This window comes from Zonotrichia albicollis, chromosome 5, assembly GCF_047830755.1.
Source record: "Zonotrichia albicollis isolate bZonAlb1 chromosome 5, bZonAlb1.hap1, whole genome shotgun sequence".
Lineage (NCBI taxonomy): Eukaryota > Metazoa > Chordata > Aves > Passeriformes > Passerellidae > Zonotrichia > Zonotrichia albicollis.
The window spans coordinates 67,874,819-67,896,978 of record NC_133823.1 but is presented as its reverse complement, the minus strand read 5'-3'; the positions used below and the strand labels follow the sequence as shown (position 1 = coordinate 67,896,978).

At 43.4% G+C, this 22,160-nt stretch overlaps 1 protein-coding gene across 1 annotated transcript; it reads right to left on the bottom strand.

Moving 5' to 3' along the window:
• Positions 1 to 900: 900 nt before the first annotated feature.
• LOC102069878 (uncharacterized) lies at positions 901 to 18,148 on the bottom strand. Its single transcript, XM_074540445.1, has 10 exons — positions 17,863 to 18,148; positions 17,585 to 17,738; positions 16,972 to 17,228; positions 16,623 to 16,708; positions 15,878 to 15,972; positions 14,782 to 14,884; positions 14,446 to 14,551; positions 14,218 to 14,349; positions 13,428 to 13,561; positions 901 to 1,002 (listed from the first exon to the last, which is right to left on the bottom strand). The coding sequence occupies exons 1-10, from the start codon at positions 17,944 to 17,946 to the stop codon at positions 903 to 905; spliced, it is 1,251 nt and encodes a 416-aa protein (XP_074396546.1). The 5' UTR covers positions 17,947 to 18,148; the 3' UTR covers positions 901 to 902.
• Positions 18,149 to 22,160: the final 4,012 nt, after the last annotated feature.

The window sequence follows — 22,160 nt, the reverse complement described above, 5'->3', positions numbered from 1 at the left end:
TTTCAGCCACATGTACATTCTACTTGCTCATCTGATCTTTCAGCGATTATTTTCTGGGATTTTAGATTTTGTCTTTAAACAAGCCGAAAAATTTCAAAACCTGGGAGGCAACAATATCACAAAACTTTTGAATTTTGAAGTTTGCTCACTGATTTGTGAGCAAATCAGTTCTACATCTGCAGCAGTACTATATAATGGATTACAGAAGAAAGGTTCATTAGATCTCTATCATGTGAAGACCTAATATTGAAACAGTAAGTACCTGGCTGGGAAGAAAAACTATAGAGTAATTAATGTACTATAGTATGCATGCATTGATTTTTACATGGACTATATTTTAGCAGTAATAATGTCTGGCACCAGACTACAAATCAATAGGAGCCACTATTGTGCTGTTGGTTAAAAAATAAATAAAGGGTAAAAACCTTTTGTTTAACTGGCATAATCAGATTTCCACACTTTAATTTTGCTATTGTTGTACCTGACATTATTTTAAATAAGATTTTCATCCCAAGTTTACTTGAAACACATATAAACACAAAGTTTTGTACTTATTCTGATAATTTCATAAGCAACACACTGTCAAATTAAGAAAAAAGCAAAATAAAAACATCAAATGGAAAAGGACTAAGTCTCCTTCACATGAATATTCATGGCGATTTGTGTTTGCCATCCCAGTTCAAACACCATGTTATGCTGTGCTTCCCTTTACTGCTTCCTCTTAGAATTGTTAAGCAAGTTTGAGACTAATATGTTAACACAAGGTTGGAAAGAAAGTGCATGGATTTTCTGAAAAGGTGATATTAGGAGTATATTAAGAATCAAAGAAATAGAAAAATTAACTGAAAGTTCAGTATCTTGTTTACCTCTTGGAAGATCTCAAGGGAACAGAGTGTGTAGCATCAGAGCCCAAATTCCATCCTGAACACCTCTTTTATCACCGTCACACTTCCTGGAAAATTCCCTTTGCCAGGATTTCTCTTCTGGGAAGCTGAGGAGCCTCTGAAAAAAAGGAAAACAATGTTACCTAATTTGCTTCTCCTGTGACTTGCTGCTTTGGATTGTGGTTTGGAGATTGCTTATCCAACAGGTGATTATTTGATTGGTTTCATGTGAATTGTTTTTACTCATTGGTCAATCAGAGGCCAAGCTGTGTCAGACTCTGGAGAGAGTCACGAGTTTTCAATATTATCTTTTAGCCTTCTGTCTGTATCTTTTCTCTATTCTTTAGCATAGTTTAGTATATTATTCTTTTATATAATATAGATCATAAAATAATAAATTAGCCTTCTAAGAACATGGGGTCAGATTCATAATTTCCTCCCTTCCTTGGGGTCTCAGAAAATACAACAGTCTTTGTTGTAGACCCAAAACATTGCACAAGAGATTTTCCAATTCACCCACAATATAGAAGAATAAGTTAAGGACCAGCTCCAAAAAAAAGCTTTACTAGAGAAGGTGGCAGGCAAGTGATTCAGAATGGAGGCTACAGGGGCCAAACAAGAAAGGCCTGTGTGTCTGGACCTGTGCAATCATTTCACGAGCTTTCTTTTGCAGACTTAAAAATAATATTAAAAAAAATCAGTTTTTAAGTTTTAACTTGACAGAACCTCGTGAAAATGATAGATGGAAAGAAAAATCTTACTTTAGTGAGTATTTTAAGGTGTATAGAAATCCAAGGACAATTATGGTACATGTGAAGGTTTTCTTGCCCTCTGTAAGAAGTTCTTTTACTTAGGACTTGAAGTCAGAACAACCTTCAGAGCAGTATAGCCACTATTGCAGCACGCTAAAAATTATCATGGCAGACAAAAGAATACTCAATTAAGATTCACATTACTGATAACACAGCTCATTTTTAAAAGGAAAGCCTAATAAAAGAAAAATAATATTAATTTAAGGAGAAAAAAAATCAGTCTATGTAATGTTTCTTTTTCCCTAGCACCTACAGCTCTTTTACTTCCAAGGCAATACCAATCCTGCTTCCACTGCTTTTTTCTATTAGCAGTATGCAGCCAAGAAAAGTTGGCATGAGTAACTTGAAATTCATTGCCATTAGCACACAGAATGAAGCTGATGGAAGCAATGCATTTTCCACTTTTTATATTGTGGTTAGCATTTCAGTATTTTTAAAATAAACAAAATAAATGGGATTATTATGTGTGCTTATAGTACGAGGAAAAGAATGTAAAAATTAAATTAGCATCATAACCTTCAAGAGAAAGAATGCATGCAACCTCTATAAAGGTTGCTGTTAATCCACAGGAGAAAAAGCATTATTTATTCTAGAATGTCTTTAGATTAGCCAGGTGGTTCTCTTACATACCAAAAGGTTGGAGTTTAAAGGCTATTACAGACCTGGAGATCCTGTTTTGCTCAGCAGGTGTTAGAAAAGCACATTTCTGGGGGAAAGAAAAAAAAATTAAAAACAGAAAGAACAAGAGCTCCTGCGATCTTACCTTATAATTCTTTTCTAAAATACACTGCTAATTTCAGAAATATTCAGCCAATGTTTCCAGAGGGTTGTGATTTAACTATTTTATCATATAACAAAAGACTTAAGGTCAGAAAGTAGTAGATTGTTAAATTGAAATTAGGTAACACTCCTAATTTGAAATTTTACCTTAGACTGAGGATTGAAAGCATTCAGCAACTCCCAGCATTGTACTTGCTATTTTTAGCCAGGAAAATGAGTGATCTAGTGCAGCACCATTTGCTTTTTAAAATTGATTGTGCTGTCTTTTTGCTGGAAACAAATATACTATCCTAACACCATTTACATAAGAAATCTGGAACCCACACAGTGTCAAGCTGAAATGCAGAACAGCAAATCTGTATTTGAGTGACCTTTATGTATAGTGTGCCCACAAAAGCCTACTAACAAAATAAAGCTTTTTCAGGGCTGTCAGGATTCACCAACACAAGGTTGGAAAGAATAAATCAAGATACAGCAGAAAGAGTAGTATATGGTGAGGAAAATAAAACAAAACAGCACTCTTCAAAAGACAGGTTAGCTAAAGAGAATCCAGCATTACACTCATTTGATCTGCTGGGTTTAGTATTCAGGTGGTTGAGACACTGATGATTTACATTTCAAAGGAAAGAATGAAGCTTGCTGATGATCTTTCTCAGAGTATGGGTGAGCCTGCCTAATTCTGCATGACCCATATCCATGGAGGCAATGCCAGCACCTTCAGTGCCCACCCTTCCCAGCACTGCTGGGAAACTCAAGCCTTGTCTCTCTCACCCCAAACACTCACATTTACCAATTTAGAACTTGCCTCAAGCATAAAAGTAAACTGTTACAGGATTACAAGGTTTCTGGTACACCCCTTTGTGAGAGTATCAATAAATCCAGGGCAACTGCATCTAGGAAATAGATATAACAGCAGGTTGTTCACCTGCAGATGAATAAACAAAGTGAAGTGCTTCAACTAGCATTCATTTTGATTTCATTGATTTTATTTTTGTCCTGCAGGTGCTATTAATACAATGCAACCAACAGTCTCATTGTTGATTTCTGTCCATGTTCTTTTGAATTTGAATATATCTACAGCACCAGATGTCAACATATCCCCTAGCACTGTGTATGACCAAAGTTCTCAGAGGAAATATTTGGTGCCTAACTGCCAAATTTTACTATCTTGAACCCTTTTTTAGGGACACCCCCCTGCCCTCTCGGATAAGTTTAAGAAAAGTTTTCTAATGGGGTCAAATTGCTATTGTGTAAAAAGGTGATATACACAAGAAGAGCATTTGGCCATTCTTTTGTTAAATTTGATGTTCATTGCAAAGTTGAGAAAGAGATTTGCTTTGGTTCAGTTTCCTGGCAGGTTTCTTCCTTGTTCACTGATAAAAAGCAGAGTACAAGAAATTAGGTCTGAAAGGGTTTTTTAAGGAGAATAAACATATGTGAGATATTCTCTGTAGAACCATGGTTGTTTCTGTCAGATAGCATTGAACAGTTTAATTTGGAAGGGCCCTTAAAGGTCATCTTGTCCCAAATCCTCTGCCATGGGCAGGCACACCTCGTACACCTATATGGGGAAAAAGGGGGACACTAATTTATTTTCCCCACTCTGAAAGGCATCTATTTATAATCACCAATTCTTATCTGTACATCTTTTCCTGCACTCTTAGAAATAACATATAAATAGATATGAAAAAATAAGTAAACCAAAAGAACAACCAAGCTTGATATCCTTCTTGGAAACTTAATATTTTCCAAAGAACATTTTTGAGATTTTTTCCTGCCACTGACAGCAAAAGACCAGACTTCTACAACTTCACAGTCCTATTAAAGTAAATTGGGCACAACAGTTATATCTGCTTTCTCCACTGCAATTTTAAGTTCTAGTCCTAAAACAGAGTGCAAGGGGGGTGTCTTATCTTCTTCAATTCAAGAAGTCCCTCACAGTCAAAAATAGCCTTAGTGAACTTCATATCAACTTGATAGATTAAACAAGAGCATTTACATTCATCCTGCCTCTTTCTCCAAACTCAGCTGAAAAAAAAAAAAAAACCCTGAAGCTAAAGAAACCCCACTTGTGTCTGTCTGGAGGATTGCTTGAACACAGTATTTGGTCATTATAGGTTAAAAAATTTAATTGAAAGTTAACTTTTAAACGTTTTGATTCTTTGCTAGGACAACAGAAACAATGTTCCCTTCCCCACATACACATCTCTCCTCTTTCCTTGAACAAGAATATCCTATTTTCTTGCACAGTCTGAAAATGACCTTTCATTTCAACAGCTCTGTGGACTCCACTATTTGCCGAAACAAACAATTCCTTCGTGGCACAACAGCAACTATTTTAATATTCTCTTCAGACTTTCTCTTCCTTGCAATCCTAATAAATGCATTCAGGTTTACAATGAAGAGAGATCCTACCAGACAAATGGCAGCAAGGTTACAAGCACAAGCTGCTGACCTTCTGAAAGCTTGTTTTCCTGAGCTGCCTGATGGGGTGAACATTCCAGTGATGTTATTCATTGAAACAGGAACTCCCAATATTCCCCTTTTCTGAGCAAAGTCATTTTACCTTGACAACATATTATCACTGGCTCTCTTCTGTACATCTCCTAGGACAGGAAAGAAAGGCGAACAATTTATCAATCATGAATCCATGACTTTGATGCTGATATTAAGTGAAATCCAATTTTTATTGAACACATATTTTGAATATTATATACACATTCATATGCTGTAGCTTTAAGGCACAAAGGCTAAATGTATCTGTTATCTCATCTGAACTGGGATAGAGATATAGCATTTTTCACTACAGTATAAAACACTGGTGCCTTGTATTCACAAATTCCTGATTTTTCAAAAACCTTTAAGCCATTTAACCATTACAAAGCAAACGGTTTACCAGGATTTCTAGTTTTATGATTCATTTGATTTCAGCTTGCAAGAGTTAAAAAAGTGTCAGATCACCCAGGCTCAGTTATTCTGTATACCGAACCTGTAAGGATTTGTCTGCTTTCTTTCCAGGAAGTTGGATTACGCTCCACAGAGCTGTACACAACGGTGTGCTTCCATATCCTAATCTCCTCCTTTTAGCAGAGAGATTTCACCCCTAAAATAGTCCCTGTGTGACAGAGGGGCCCACCACTGTTATGTCCCACATTGGGAAATGTGAGGCCATCTCTTCAGATGAATATGGGGTTTTCATTTGGGTAATGCTGCAAGCCAAACCCAAAAGCTACCTCATGAAACTTGCCTTTCTCTTTTCTGCCTGAAAAGCAGACAGGGTCAGTCCTTACCTAACATCCTGAAAGGGCACTTTCAATTTGCTGGGAAAGAGTCAGAAATTCAGCTTGCTTCAGCAGAGAGAATTACAGGGTACAATCCCAAGCAAATTAATAACACACCAGGGCTACGGAAATAAGGTCACAGTGTCTTTGGCAGGTTTTTGAATAGGACACTCACAGTCAGTCTAGATTCTTGTGCTAATACCCTCTTTGAAGGTACACTTTTTCCCACTGCAGTTAGTTAAAGTGGGTAAGAGAGGTGTGGAGAGCAAGCCTCATGTTTCTTCACCCACTTTAAGTTAGAGGAGTTTGGTTTTATACTGTTCTTTTGATACAGTTCCTTGCAGGTGCTTCAAGGAAGCTCGGCCTTGAGCTGAGTCAGAGTTTGGTCCTTTGCTGAGGTGAACTGCTCTGGGGCAGGGATGGGGGCACACAGGGGCTTCACTGAGCAGGGGGAACACCAATTCCAGACCAGCCCAGCCAGAGTGGCTGAAGCAGTGGGGAAATGTGCACCATGTACCTTTCCTGTGGTCAATGCAGAGCAGACTTCACTGAGACCCTTTTCCTGGGGCAGGGACAGGCAGCAAACCTGCTTGTAGAGCTGGGCCCAGGTGGAGAACCTGCAGGTGGTTGAGCTGCACGGGACAATGAGAAGGCAGTAGAACCTCAGGGACACTGAGAGAGAATTAGGTGGTTCAAAGCACAGCCTGCAGCTGGACCTACAGCCAAACAGGCACAAACTCCTCCCAAGCACATGCAGAAGGGGATGGGAGGCAATAATGCAGAGTGGAAGTCTGGAACAGCAAGATGCTCACAAGGCCAGAGCACCTCTCCAATGAAGTCAGAGTTGTGGGGTTTCAGCCTGGAGAAGAGAAGGCTCTGGGGAGATCTCAGAGCACCTTCCAGTAGCCAAAGGGGCTAAGAGAGCTGGAAGGACTTTTTGCAAGGGCATGCAGGGGCAGGACAAGGGTGTTGTCTTATATATCAAGAGTTCTATTATCATTATAGTGCAGGGATTTCATATTTTATAGCCAGAACTTCGTACCTCCTTGATGTTTCTCATAGGCAGCTCCTCCGAGCACTGACTCTTCCTGGACCTTGCAGTAACTCCTCTCAGCAATCCATTCTTTTATACCACTGCTTTTATTGGCTACAGGTGTGGCCTGTTAACATCAGGCCTGCTCCTAATCTTTAGTAATTGGTCCAGCTGCAACTTGTTGGGGGATAAGATTACATTCTATACCACCTTCATTTACTCATAGTGTATCCCCCTACACAAGGGGGAATGGCTTTAAACTGGAAGAGGGTAGGTTAAGATTAATTATTAGGAAGAAATTCTTCACTGTGAGGTTGGTGAGGCGCTTAACAGGTTGCCCAGGAAAGCTGTGGATGCCCCATCTATCAAAGTGTTCAAGGACATGTTGGATAGGGCTCTGAGAAACCTGGTCTAATGGCAGCTGTCCCTGCACATGCTGTAGGTTGGAACTACAAGATATTTAGGGCCCCTTCCAACCCAAACCATCCTACCATGTGATTCTGTGGTTACAGAAGCAGTATCTCCATGTATAGAGATGTGCATGGTTTTCTACAGCTCCTCACTAAGTACATCAGCAATCACCCAAAGGAGCTGCCAAGCTTATCCTGCAATGTTGGGGACTATAAAATAACAGACCAACAGGACACTGACTTACTTTGTCTTTCTCAAGATTATCCCAAAGGTTTCAGAGACTTGTTCCACATTCAGGTCCGTACCTGTACATCTCCTTCTGTTAAATTCTGGTAAGAAACTGCACACATTTTAAATGGTGCCTTACTCATATTATCAGTATTTTTCTCAAAAAGAAATTTTTTCCCCCTGCAGTGTTAAAATAATCTTTTGTTGCCATCTTTTAAACTAAGCAGCTGCTTCCTGCCAAGATCTACAGCTCAGCTGTTACCACTATAAAGGTATTTCTTCAAAACATTAAAATTTATTGTAGCTTTATTTGTTGACCCAGCTGTAATCTTAAAACTACCTTTGTCAGTGTGCACTGCCCCTACCAACGTGCTGTTCTCACTGCATCAGTTCTAAACAATGCAGTACCTTTGCCTGCAGTTACACTTTGTATAAAGGAGCCTGGAACTGGGAAATGGGAATGAATTATATCCCAACAATGCAGAGAAACTCCTGAGATCAAACATGTCACAAAGGTCAGCGTCAGTTTTTCAGAGGGTAAAACAGAACAGGAAGTTAGCAAAAAAAAGGTCCTGCAAAGTAAGCAACAGGGCACACATGCACAGATATTTGTCAAGCAAACAGGATTAGGTGAGGTGCCTTAGAGCTGAACTCTTTCTATCCAGGTATACTCTCCAAATCCCAATCACTAAAAGATGTTTGGACTTATAAGTCCACTTATGTTTTTAAAAGGTAGTTTTCTTCCTCTGTTAAAGACTAGAGGGTTTAGTGTCCAAACCAACACTTAAAGCACTTATCTGCATGTGACTGAGGATCAGCCTTTATAAAACAAACCTTTAACTTCAAAATTAAACTAGAGGTATGTAGTTGAGCTCCAAGCAAGCAACTCTTGCCAAGCAGGTGTCAGATCAGAATGCTGTGCTGTGTATTTGACAGAAAAGCTACTGTAGTAACAAGAAACAAACCCACGATTTGGTAGTGGAAGAATTCAAAGACTGCCAAAAGAATGACACAATAAGTGCTCTCCGTAACAGCTTTTGGGATTCTTACTAATGCATGCCTATACTCTCACATTTAGGATCAGGCATCTGATTGTTTCAGGGGCTCCTCAAATTTAGATTTAAGAGACATTCTTAGGCTACTCTTAATAAAAACAAGCATGTATTTTAAAGGAGCAGGGAAATAACTAAGGGCATGAGAAAAAAAACCCATCACCCTCAAATGCTTGGTACAATAGGGCTCTAATCATACAGCACAACTACTCTAATCTGCATGATTAGGACATTTTTACAGATCCAAGTACTCTTTCCATTTATAACTGGAGGGCTATCTACATCACACTTAATGCCCTTTTCCACTTGGCCCCACCCACCAAACTTCTGAACTAAAATACAGGCACACCTCACAGGTGTGAACCCATTGAAGTTACCAGGATTAGTCATTCTGATGCATATTCCTTTTTCCAGTGCATCTGTATTAAGCAAATGCATTTATATTGATGCAAATGTCCTAGTGGAGTCATACTACAAACTGAAAGGAAGATATAAACATTGTAATGAGCAGAACAAGAAAACATCTAAAAGTGGGGCATTAAATATAAGAGGACTGAAGGCAGAAGTCAAATTAGCTCAAGGGCTTAACTACACCCCTAGAATGAAGTGGTAATCATTGTAAGAAATACAAAGCAGACTCTGACAAGTGTTAATTAACGAATTAACAAAGAGAATTCCAGTAGAATTCTTTTACAATAGACCTTCAAACCATTCCTACTCATCAGGCTCAAAATGGTTTCACTGGGGCTCTGGGGAGCTATTGAGGTTAAATAGCAGCTATTTTGTTTAGTGCATCTCACATCATATCAGAATCCCTGGAAGTTTTGCACTGCATGCTAGCATACCCCTCACCTCAGCCCTCCAAAAAGTAAACTGAATCATAATATCCAAGTGAAAAAAAAAATCAGGAAACAGTTCCAATTGCTGTTTAAAAAACTTTTGAACCTAATAAAAGAGCTTTCAGGTTTTACCTCTCCCTCCCTTATCTTGCCCAGGCATGCCTCAGGGAAGCACAACCTTCACACAGTCACAAATTCCCATATCCCTAACTCCCAAAACAGAGGTCTGTAAGGAAGGCGGATTCATTTTTAGGTTTCCATGCACCTATCAAATATTTTCTGAGCCCTGTAAAGAGTGCTAAAGTAAGACAGGTCATCTAAAGTTTATTAAAGCATCTGTGCCTTGCAGCATGGAGTTCACATATTGTGAATGCAACATTACTCAGCCAATTTAACAAGATTAGCCAGCCTGCTTTTTCCACTTTCTGTCATTTCTTCATCCATAACAAGCCAGCTTGTAGCTAAGGGCAGCCAAGCTCTTTTAAAGCTTTATTCTTTCACAGCTAGAAAAATACAGCATTTACAATTGGGAGCTATCATGTCAGAAGCACAGTAGCAGTAGCTTCTCACGGGTCATTCAAAGTGTGCTACACAAACCAAAAACAGGAAAATAGAAAGGAGACTAGGAAGAAAGCAGACTAATTAACAGTTCTAAATTTTAGTTAAACTCTGCTCAACCTTCTGCTTCTCAGATCCAGCTAGACAGCTAATAAGCCTCATGGAATCCTGGCTCTTAATTAACACACAATTATTTCCCCAGAAGGATTAGAAGTTTCACCAGTTGTTCAAGAAGTCAGTTTTTACAGCTCTGGTTAGATTAGTGTCTATGTTTAGGAGCAAGGGTTACTGCTCCATATCCTATTGGTAATGAACTACCTGTTTTGTTTTTTTTTTAATGCAATCACATCTTGAAAGCATTCCTGCCTTTTCACTGTACAATGTTTCTATGTGACAACATAATATTCTCAGGCAATAATTCAGTCACTTGACACAAAAAGCCAACAGCCAATAATGTCAGCATGCTAATTATACATTAGCTGTTTGAAAGCAGAATAACATGTGAGCATGCACCTTTCTGAAAGGCCAGTCCAACATTTTATAGGCCAAGGTCTGAGACTCTGTGCTCCCTAGCAAGAAGCTGATCATCAGAAGCAAAATGCTAATCAAAGCAAAACCAGTTTCACCAGCAAGTTGCTACACTAATTTCCACCAAAGTGAGAGTTGTACCTTCCCAAGGCATTCCAGAGGCTATTAGTCCTTCTTGGGCTTCTGGCTAAACACACATCTCATTTTAAAGCCCTGTCTCAGTTTTGTGGGAGCAGGTGTCACTTTTAAACTACAATGCTGAAGCATTTGCCCTTAATAGGACAGTCTATCATCAGACCTTTATCTTACTTTAAATCATCCCCAGCATCTTCAAGCAAAAGCTGGCTATGACATTCTTACGGTCCTACAGATTTCCTTTTCAAGGTACAAGAGTGAAAATAACTAAGTACACTAGCTTTCTTCTGCTCCTTCTGGCTGCTCCTCTGTGCTGAAAATTAACACACATCACATACACACAATACATATCAACATATCACTTGAGGAATTTGGGTGCAATGTGCTAAAAAGGTTTAGAAAACTGACAAATCTGGCCATCTTCACGCTTTAAAACTCTACAAAGCGCACTCACTGGCAGCAGCAGGCAAATGGCCAGCCCTTACACCTCATCCATCACTTTAGCTGAGCACAAAGCTGTTAGTTTTTCACACTATTGTAAACCAGCTGTGACTGGCACACAAGACCACATAGCTGGTGGAGGTTCATGAATGGCATCTGGCCAAGCCCCCTCTGCAAGGCAAGGAAGGTTTAGGAAAATGCCCCCACCTCCCCAGTCCTGCTGCTTCCCTTCTGAGCTTCTGGTTGCTTCAGCAGTTCACCTCTGCCCAACACCTCCTGCTCCCCTCAGTCTCTCAACAGAAACGGTGACCGAGGTAATTAAAAAAAAAAAAAAAAAAAGAAAAATTACACACGTCACTGTGATATTTTCTGAAAAATACCTTCACCAAGATTTCTTCTCCTGGGAAGCTGAGAAGCCTCAGAGAAAAATGTAAATAATAATAATCTGATTGCTTCTCCCTGCTGTTTTGGATGATTCTTGGTAGGTGATTCTTTCATTGGTTCCATGTGAATTGTGTTTTCCTAATGACTAATCACAGCCAGCTGTGTCAGACTCTCTGAGGAGTCACAGGTTTGTATTATTCATTCTTTTCTAGCCTTCTGGCTGTATCCTTTCTTTAGTATAGTTTTAGTATATCGTTTATTTTATTTTAATATAATATCATAAAATATTTAATCAGCCTTCTGAGAACATGGAGTCAAATTCTCATCTCATCCTGGGGACCTCTCAACACCACAGACACATAACCAATTAATCACCTAGGTTTGCAATCAAAATGCAAAGTGACTTCAAACACCTAAGCCTGCCCCCACAGCCCTGTGTCACCTCTGTCCCTGTCAAGCCAGCTGCTGATGCCACCAGAGACTGCTGGCTACAGACCAGCTACTGTGGATATGCTGCCAGGCATCAGCAGAGTCAGGAAATCATGTTTTGGGAGGCCTGGGAACCTAGAGAGGAAGCCAAAAAGGTTTTGTGTCTGCTCAGTGCCTGGATAAGTCCTGTAATAAAGTCCACAGAGTGAAGATCTACCTCTAAAACTGCCCGCCTGGCTCCTGTTCCCAAGAAACCTGTGACCATGTTCACAGAGGTCCTAAGTTGAGGGAAGAGATGAGAATCTGATTCCATGTTTAAGAAGGCTTGATTTATTATTTCATTATATATATTACATTAAAACTATACTAAAAGAATAGAAGAAAGGATTTCATAAGAAGGCTAGCTAAGAATAGAATAGCAAAGAATGATAACAAAGGTTTGTGGCTTGGCTCTCTGTCCGAGCCAGCAGGGCTGTGATTGGCCATTAATTACAAACATCCAACATGGGCCAATCACAGATGCACCCGTTGCATTCCACAGCAGCAGATAATCAATGTTTGCATTTTGTTCCTGAGGCTTCACAGCTTCTCAGGAGGAAAAGATTTTTCATAAAAAATGCCTGTGACAGAGATCTGCAAATGTGCTGAGGCTGCACTCAATCTCACTAGCTGTGGCATTAAGGAAGGTGATATTCAGCAGCAGCAGTCCCAGTGGAGACCCCAGGGTCTGACAGGGTCTGGCATTGTTGCCAGACTATGCTGCTGCTGGTGCTCTTTTACCTTTCCAGGTTGCAGCTTTCTTGTTCATGCTGTAAGTTAACCTTGCCAAAAAAAAGTTTCCCACTTTCAAAAGTTTCTTTCTTCCTGAAATGAAGAAGCTCTCTCCCAAGGAGGCCACTCAATGGTTCCTGAGGGTCAGCCATGGACTAAATTAAGGAGTGTCTTCAATGAAGTGCATTTCTCTGTGCAAGTGTAGCTCTCCAAGCAGCATCAAGCCTACTGTTGGCTTTTGCCAGATCAAACCTGCCCTCACAGTGCTATGACCAGCCCCAGGCCTCTGGTTATCCCTACAGAGCGGTGTTTGGATGCAGAGAAGCTGTGCTCTGCAGCCCCCATGCCTTTACCCTGGAAAGGACACCACTTTTCAGTCCCATGGCCTGTCACAACTGCTTGGCAGGGCCAGGTCCCTCCAGCCCATTTGCTCTTTGACCACGGCCTGTAGGAGGCTCTCCCATCCCCTTGGCTTCAAAAAAAGGCAATGAAGGCATCAGCAGGCTCACTCTAATGGAATTCAGGTACCAGCAACCTTTATTTGGCACATTCTCCTTAGCTAAGGCAGTCCTTGCCCCTGCTGCCCAATCCTGGCAGCTCTCCAGCTGGAAAGGAGGAATTCTGTGACAATTGTCTCTGCAGGGCTGCTTGCAGCTTGCTGGCAGGGCTGGCAGCTGCTGGGCCTTCTCCTCAGCGTTCCAACAGACCTGTCTGCACACCCTTGCTGAAGGAAGCAGGAGAAAGGGCCTCAGTTCTGTAGCTGGGCAGAAGGGCTCCCCATGCCCCAAGCCTGACAGTGCTGCTGACTCCATCTCCCTGCTCTAGAGAGCCTGTTGTGGGCCCTCCCTCCACCTCACTTACTCTTCCAGAACTTTCCCAGAGAGCTGAGACTCCTCCTCCTGCTGCTGACTCATCTCCTTCAGCTTCTCAGCGTAGGCCTTCCTCAGGACGTGGGGAGGGCGATAGGGATCCTCAAACACGTAGGGACAGGAGGTCTGAAAAGGCAGAGGAGGTCTCCTGAAGCACTGCCACCAGCAGCTGGGGCTCCTCCCAAGCCTTCAGCCAAGGTGTTTGCCTTGCAAGGCCTGGCTCAGGGCTCAGAGAGGGCACAAAGCAAAGAGCCTGTGCCACAGCCAGCTGCACACTCCAGCCCGTGTGTGGGAAAGACATTCTGTGCTGTCCCTGTGAGCTAGCAAGGCCTCCTGAAGATAGGAGAAGCCCTATATCTCTCCTGAAGGAACACCAAAGTCATTACCATGGGGGCCAGAAGAAGGAGAGAAAGTTGGGAGATATGGACTCTCGCTGGCTCGCACAGTGACGTGGCTCCCTGGTTGCCTGCTGGGAACTTTGTTTTTCTTTTATGGCCAATGGGCACTGTATATGTGTTAGAAGGGTGTCAATATCTGGAAGAACTATAAAAGCTACATTGGTTTAATAAATTTTCTCTTTTGCACCCTTCTGATAGAGCTGTGTATTACTGTACCGTGTCATGCTCTATAGAGACATCCGGAACCTCAGGGACAGGGGGCAGGGCAGAAGAGCCCTGTCCAGCCCCCAGCCATGGCACCACTGCTGTGCTAGAACACCTTCCTTGCTCCCCTGCCACCAAGCAGAAAGGTAAAACACCCTTTTCCTGGGGGCTGTGTCATACCTTTCCTCGCTCAGTGGCTGCTCGGTTGCCAAAGTATTTGCGATACACGTCTGCCTCCACCTCATGGCGCTTGGATGCCAGCAGCAGCTGCAGCTCTCTTTCTTCCTTCTCAGTAAAGATGGGGTGCTTCCCCTAAAGGCCATGCACAAAATTAACCACCTCGAGCTTGGGCAGGGCAGGAGGGCTGGGACCATGTGCAGGACTAGCAGAATCCCAGCATGGATCTACCTCTTTTGAGCGTTGGGCAGCACTTGCAGAGACCTTCAGGCCCTGCTGAGTTGGAGAGGTGGGGCGCTTCATCACATGGGTCCTCTCCAGGATTGCAGGCAGGTATCTGAAAAGGACAAACAGCAGTCTGAGCTGGTGGGAGCCAAGTGTGAATTTCTATCTGTGGGATGGCAGCCTGTCCTCTAGCACCACCCAGCAGCTCAGTAGGTGGACCACATGTCCAGCAGGACAGTGTCTCCAGGGCTGTTTGGCATCAGCACAAGGGAAGCATCACCCATTATCACAAGTGATGATGTAAGTGTGCCCTCAGCCACACCACTGCCCTACAAGGCTCACCCCAGGATAGCTTCCTTGTCTCTACCGTGATCCGTTTCTGCCGACTGCTGACTGGCCTGAGAAACCCTCTTCCGAGCCAGGAACACGGGATCCAGCACACTCACTGCAAGCAGGAGGAGAGACAAGAGCGCACAGTCTTTGAGATCATGTGGGACAGCATGGGTGGCAGAGCTGTGCAGTCACGCTACACAAGGCTCACTGACTATCCTTGCCATTCCTAGGAGTCCCAGGCAGGCCCTTTTCTTTTGTCCACACTGGATTTGTGTGGGAATCCACAAAACCAGAGGGTTTTGTGAGAGCTGCAAAAGGCAGGCCTCAAAGACAGCAGAACTGTGATTAGAGCTAAGCAGCAGCCCATGAGATTGGTCAGCAGAAAAACTATTTAAATTGTAGAAAAGCAAGGACAAATAGAACAATGGTCTGTGTATTAACACTTGTCTAGAATAACTCTCTAAGCTACAGAAGAGTTTATCTAGCAAGATATTAGGAAGGTTGAAGCTTCATAATAGAGCTCTGTGCATTGTGTTTAAGGCTTACAAGCAGGTATTGTATTCAAAATAAGCAAGCATTGTTTTAACCAAAGGTACCTGTGCTTATAGTGGTTGGATAGAACTACTGTCAGTGTGCTTTTGCTTTGTGTGATTGGTCAAAAAACTTATAAAGGGAGTTGTAACATGAAGTTCTTTGTCTGCTGCCTGGGATGTGAGCTGCTGGCATCTTCCCATTGTCACAACCACGTAATGAGAGTGATGCTGGAAAATGAAACAACTCAAGGCCCGTTCCACAGCCGCCCCGTCTCGTTTGTGATTTGTAAATAGCCCCTGGCTGGCAACAGATTTGCTCCAGAGCTGAATTCCCATCCAGCCACCCACCACCCCTGGACATGGTTTTCCTCATCTTCCTCTTACACCTTGCCAGCAGCAGGGACCCACCAGTGAGAAGAACTGGGAGGCACTGAGGAATCCCAGGAACCCACTGGGGAAATTGAATTCTAGAGGCTCCTCACACCTCAAAGCCTCTTCAGAAAAAGTTCCCCCAGACTTTTTTTCCCTCCTGAGGACAAGAGCACAGACAGTCCCTGCCAGCTGGGACATACCTCTGCGGCAGCCCCCACCCCACGGTGCTGACTCTCTCCTGGGCTTCAGGGACACCAGCCGGTCTGATGGCTGGTGAGGGGCCTCGGCCACAAAGCTGCAAACAAGAAGGCACCAGCTGGGTAAACCTGGGGCAGCAGGCTCTCTTGGAGGCTGGCACACATATTTGAGGCACACTGCCTGGTCCTTGGAGGACAGGACTCATGCTGTCCTTGCTGCCTGCACAGACCCTCTTGTCATCTTATTGCAGGGGTTCCATAGTGCTGTCTTCTTATGACAAAAGTTTCACACCTTCTTGATGTTTCTCATGGGCACCTCCTCAGAGCACCAACCCTTTCTTCTTCACAAAGCAGCCAATGGACTCCAGTTCCCTTCTCACCCAGCCACCCCACTCTTTTACAGCACTCTTCTTCTCACTATTCACAGCTGTGGCCTGTAAAGTCAGGCTTGTTCCTAATCTTTGATAACTGGCCCAGCTGCAGCTCCATAGGGGTAAGATTACTTTCTACACTACCTTTATTTTCTTATATTCTATATAAGAATATAGAAATATATATCCCCCTACACCCTCTCGCCCCTCTTGAAAGCAGGATGGCCACTTCATCTGCAATCTCCAAAGCCAGGGGGGAGTGAGCAGTAGAAAGAGAAGTGTTCCTATGAAGTGGCTGCTCTTGCCCAAGTTTGGCTGGAAAGGAGCCTTGGCAGGAGGGTACCCCCAAAACAGTGGCTGACAAGCTGGGGGCTCACCTTGGCAGTATGACAACCTCGTCTTGACTGACCCGACTAAAATTGTTTTGGCCCGGAAAGGCAACGGCACTCATCATGTCGGGGTCCTGGAAGGGAACAGCAGAACATCAGCAGAAACCCAGAACATGTGCTGGATTTCTGAAACAGGAAGCCCTCACACACTTTCTCCCTTGATGTCATTAGCTCTTCCCCCAAAGGGCACTCCTGAGATTTGGACTAGCTCATTGGCAGTGTGCCTAGGCTGGGTGGTGAGGAAGGTGACAACAGCCCAGACAAGGCAGCTGGAATGTTTTGACAGCGCACTGCCACAAAGCCATGAGGAGGAACCCCACAGAAAGGACAAGCTCACCTCGAGAAGGGCTGTCAGCATGTTCCCTGTTGTATCCATCTCCAGCACGCAGCTATCAAAGAAGGTCATGGTGACCACCTTTTTACGCACAGCGAGGATACCGATGGTCCTGAAGTTGAATTCCACCTCTTTGTTTTCTCGGAGGGCCCCAGCAAAGTAAAGCAGCGTCTCCTGTACGCACTGCTCCACAATTTCGCGGCGAAAGTGGATGTGTGCAGCGATGTCCTCAAAGTCTGGCTGAACCACAGGGATGTCCTCTAGTGAACAAGCACAAAATGACAGTGCCTCTCTCACCACAGTTCAGAAACTGGAGGTCATCAGCACCCAGCTCCCAGGCAACACTGCCAGGCAATGCTCCCCCTTCCAGCTTCATCCACATCTCCAGGATGGACACAGCGGACAGGAAAGGGCAGGGAAACCTCTGCCTCCTGCTGTGAGCAGCCAGATGGAGCACAGGGAGCTGAGCAGAGGAGGATGGTTCCTCAGGGAGGAGCAGGGTGCTGGGCTCACTCTGCACGTGGCAGGTTGGAAGAATTGATATTCGCTATATTAGAGGGGTTGGCACCAAGCCAAAATGCAAGGCCTGGGTAAGGAAAGGATCCCATCTTCTTACCAGGAATTTTGGTCTCATCAGCCTCAAGGTTGTAAAACATCTTCAGAGTCTTGTTCATAATGAACATAGGTCTCTCAACAGGCAAAACCTTGCCCTCTGCCACATTGGCGTGCACTGGGATAACCGCAAAACTCCCAAATCCGATATCCACTGCCTAAAAACACAAATAAGAGGAAGTGTTGGAAGGGCTGCCCGGTGACCTGCATGGCTCTGGGGATGGCACTTTGGACCTTGCTCCAGAGTGGCAGGATGAGGCCCGTGCAGGAGGCAAGACTCACCTTCTTCTTCAAGAGCTGTCTGTAGATGTGCCGAGACATTCCAGACCAGACTTTGCAGATTTCTGGAAAGCAAGTGGAATCCATACCATGCTCTGAAGTCAGCACAGGCCACCATCCCCCATGGCCCTACCCAGTGGGATGCTCTCAAGTTCCCCCTCACCTTGAACAAGCATTCTCACTGACTGGGGCTGCGCAGCTGTGTTCCAGACTGCCCCCAGCACCAAAGCCTGCCCTGTGTCCAAGACAGGCCTGGAGAGCTAAGACAGGCTGTATTTGCAAAGGTGATTTCCACTTTTAGACACTGCCAGCACCTGGAGGCCTGGGCTACTGTAGATGGATGTAATGTGTATGTCTGAAACACCCACAGCAGCATGGCTGCAGAGGGTTGTTGGTATTAACACTCAGAGGGAAAGGACAAAATGGGGCTGTGTCGCAGACATCTTTTATGAAAAACCCTTTCCTTAGGATTTCTCCTCCTGAGAAGCTGGGAGGCCTCAGGAACAAAATGCAAACATTGATTATCTGCTGCTGTGGAATGCAACAGGTGCATCTGTGATTGGCCCATCTTGGATGTTTGTAATTAATGGCCAATCACAGCCCAGCTGGCTTGGACAGACTGCTGAGCCACAAACCTTTGTTATCATTCTTTGCTATTCTATTCTTAGCTAGCCTTCTTATGAAATCCTTTCTTCTATTCTTTTAGTATAGTTTTAACGTAATATATATCATAAAATAGTAAATCAAGCCTTGTGAAACATGGAGTCAGATCCTCGTTTCTTCCCTCAACCTGAGACCCCTGTGAACATGGTCACAGGCCTGGAGAAAGGGGGCCATGTGTAAATAGAGCAGCACTTTCCTGGGACAAACATCTTGTAGTAGATCCTGGAGATAAGCACAACACAGTACAGCACAAGAGCTAGAAAGAGCCCAAGAAATGGGCATGGACTATAGGGGGAATCAAGGCCACCAAAGACCCCAAAGTCCTCTGACCTACTTTTAAAGAGATGTGAAAGAACAGACTGCACATGATAACTAATTTGTGCAGAGAGCAAGAAAGCTATCTCTGAAAAGGTACCTCTACTAAGCCTGGTCAGAGCCCCCAGGACCCTGGACTTATATCCATGTGCTTAGTTAGCAGTAAATCAGGGATTAAATAGAAAAATCCATGCCAACTGCATAATTTTTAAAATAAAACCTTTTGCATTTTTGTGGACCCTCTGATTTTTGTTGTTCCCTGCAGTTGCCTGACATCATAAGAGAAAAACCCTTGCAACACTGTTAAAATAGTAAAATAAAAAGCAGGCCTTTATTTGGAGGCTTCCAGGTGTCCCAGTGGTCACGGACACAGCTGGCATCAGATTTCTACCATTTTATAAGTTTGGCAAATCATCACATCTAACAAACTTTGTCCAATTAGAAGAATTATGTAATTATGTTAGGTAATTTTTCCTTGGATACTGCCCCATTGGAGTTGGTCCAGGGCCTCTTTGCTCCACTTCTTGTGGTGTCTTCTCAGATTCTGATTGAAAATCAAAATGTACTTCTAGGTTGTCTTCTTGAAAATAAGACTGAAAAGCATTTCGTTAATCTGTTATATGGTTAATTTATAACTCTAAGGGTAGGAAAAATACTGGGAGCTACACGAGTATGAAGTAGTAATTCATAGTCCTACGAATATATGAAAAAATACATGAAAAGTAAGTGATCTTTAGGCATCTATGAATCTTGGGTGTTCCCTTCTCCTTATGGGTGGGACACCACAACTACCAAAGGCACCTTAGAGCTCCAAGGCACAACAAAGCAGGGCTCTCCTTGCAGCAGTCTGTACCCTCCAGATCTATGACCCCAGCCTCAGGCTTTCCACACCTTGTCTCCATATGATTCTGGAGCCTCCTGCTCCTGCAAGGGACCCCTTGGGCCTTACCTACAGTGCTGAGCTCCTTGAGGGTTGGGAGCTCCTCTGGCTCCACAGGATTATAGAGTAGATACTTGTGCATCTTTGCCCAGCTGGGCAAAAGGTGCTTTTCCTGCTACAAAAACTCTGCTCCTCTCCTCCTTCTCGACACTCCACAGCCTCCTTTCACCTCCTGGCAGCAGGACAGCTGCTGAGTGGCAGAAGGCCTGGTGTCAGCCCAGGCCTCCCCAGGGACAGCGTATGGGGCAGGGGCTGTTGCTGTGGGTGCCCTGCTGTGACATCATGCCATGGGGCAGTGGCCTGCATGGAACCTGCCACCAGCCAGCCTCACCGGGCACCCCAGGCTGCTGCACTGAGCATTCTGCCTGCACATCTCAATCATCCTCCCTGGCTGGCCACACAGAGGGTGCTGAAATTAGTGCTGAAAGGCTTTGAGCCCTCAGAATAGGGCTGGCGATCCCCCTGGAGCTCAGGAGAGGTCCACCTCAGGCCACAGGAGACATTAACCCTGCTTAGAGGACAACGTTCACTCCCTCCTACTCCCTAGGGCCACTGGGATGTAACTCTTTCAGTGGACCAGGATCCACAGGGGACTGCTAACTGCACATAGGCTGCTGCAAACACACTGTGTGCCCCGCAGCTGCATCCTCCATTGCTCAGTCACCCTTCTGGAAGACTTCCTTGGGTTTAACTATTGGCTTCCCACTGAATTTACAGAGATTCTCTGTACCTGGCTATATGCACCACAATTAACCATCCCAGACAGGGACTGATAATCATCTGCAGGCGATGCAGGGAATCACCTTCTCTGAAACAGGAATTTTGTTTGGCCATCAGATTGTAACTTTCTCCTACTCACCCTAGTGACATTATCCCAACTCTCTGTTGAAGAAAACAAGGCACAGCTGAAACCCTGGAGGACCATTTTCATCTGGCCATAAGAACATTTGTCCCCACATTGTTTCCCATGTGAAAGCTGAGTGCCAGGCTCCTTCATGGCTCAGGTGATTGCCCACCCACTGATTCTGCTCCAACACTGGCCAGACACAAAAATAAGTGAAAACCCATGTGTGGGCATGTATAATACAGCCACTGGGTATGGATACCAGGTTTGAAGGAACGTGGACATTGGAGTTGTTGTTGTCAAGTAAAATATAAATGGCCCCCATGAGCTGATGGCTGCTCCAGATTTATTTTTTTTTAATATAGGCAAACTGACCTTAACTTCCAGTTCTTTATTTTTAAACTTTGACCAGTTCCTTTATTTAATGATACATGGCTTTAAAATACTGTTCATGAAAACTTCTCAAATTTCCATAATACCTTAGGGGTGCCTTGTCATTAAGATTTCCTAAACTTTCTATAAAGGTGTGATTTATGGCCTTATTTGACAACCACTCATTGGACAGATCTTGAATTTACTGAGACAATATCTGTGAGTAAATGTTATTCAAGCACATTAGTGGTTTCCAAGTCAGTCAATTAACTTACAAATATTTGCAGGCTCCTTATTTTTTTCACAACATAGTCAGGCACAGTATTAATATCCAATACTGAGTCTAATAAAATTTCCATTGCCTTCTGGGGTTAATAATGAACACAGCAGGGACAAAATCAGTATCACTGTATTAACTATCATTAAATAAGGTATCTAAGCATTAGCAAAATAGCAATTGAAAATTTTAGTGTATATAAAAAATTTGTATTTGTCAGTTTAGGTCATTCAAATTCTAACTTTCACATTAAGCCTTGGATTTTGAAATTGGCAACGTGGAAACACATTCTGCATGTTCAATTAAACTGAACTCCACTATTTCACATAACTGCAGGAACTGTAGAAAACAGAACTAAACTTCCTTTCAGCCAGTTTCAAACAGGTATTTTAGAGGTTTTCTTCCTTAATGAAAATAGTTGTCTGAATCAATTGATTTCAAGTATGAAATTCTCTGAAGAATTTGATCCTACAGCATATATCCATGTAATTAAGATACTTAGAGTCATCAAACCTGAGGGATGTATTATGTCTGGTCTAGCACCTGGAAGTCTGTGGTAGAGGACTCAAGACCTATTCCCCACTTGATTTAAGCATTTGTGTGGACAAGTGGGTTCCATATAACCTGTCAAGCCAACAAGAAGAGGAGAACACAACCCACCTAAGTCTGAAGTCACCTCTGTACGTAATAAAATCACATTTGGAAAGCTGGAAAGAAAAACAAAATGCCTTAGAAGGACATCAGTAAAACAGAAGAGGAGAGACCAGGGATCACAGCTCCCCACATGCTCAGAGCAGTGAACTCACCTAAGCACTGCCATAATCCCATCTGAATTATGCTGGGAAAAAGGAAAAAGGGCATTGTTAATGCCTTTTGCAGTCTTCTCCCAT

What these genes read in the sequence shown, in the direction of transcription:
- LOC102069878 (XM_074540445.1), bottom strand. Translation starts at nt 17,946, where the DNA reads ATGGATTCCACTTGCTTTCCAGAAATCTGCAAAGTCTGGTCTGGAATG. An exon ending in GAGGTTGTCATACTGCCAAG is followed by an intron (nt 15,973 to 16,622) that starts GTGAGCCCCCAG and finishes TCTTGTTTGCAG; the next exon opens with CTTTGTGGCCGAGGCCCCTC. An exon ending in TCTGGGAAAGTTCTGGAAGA is followed by an intron (nt 1,003 to 13,427) that starts GTAAGTGAGGTG and finishes CCTTTTTTTCAG; the next exon opens with AGGCTCCTCAGCTTCCCAGA.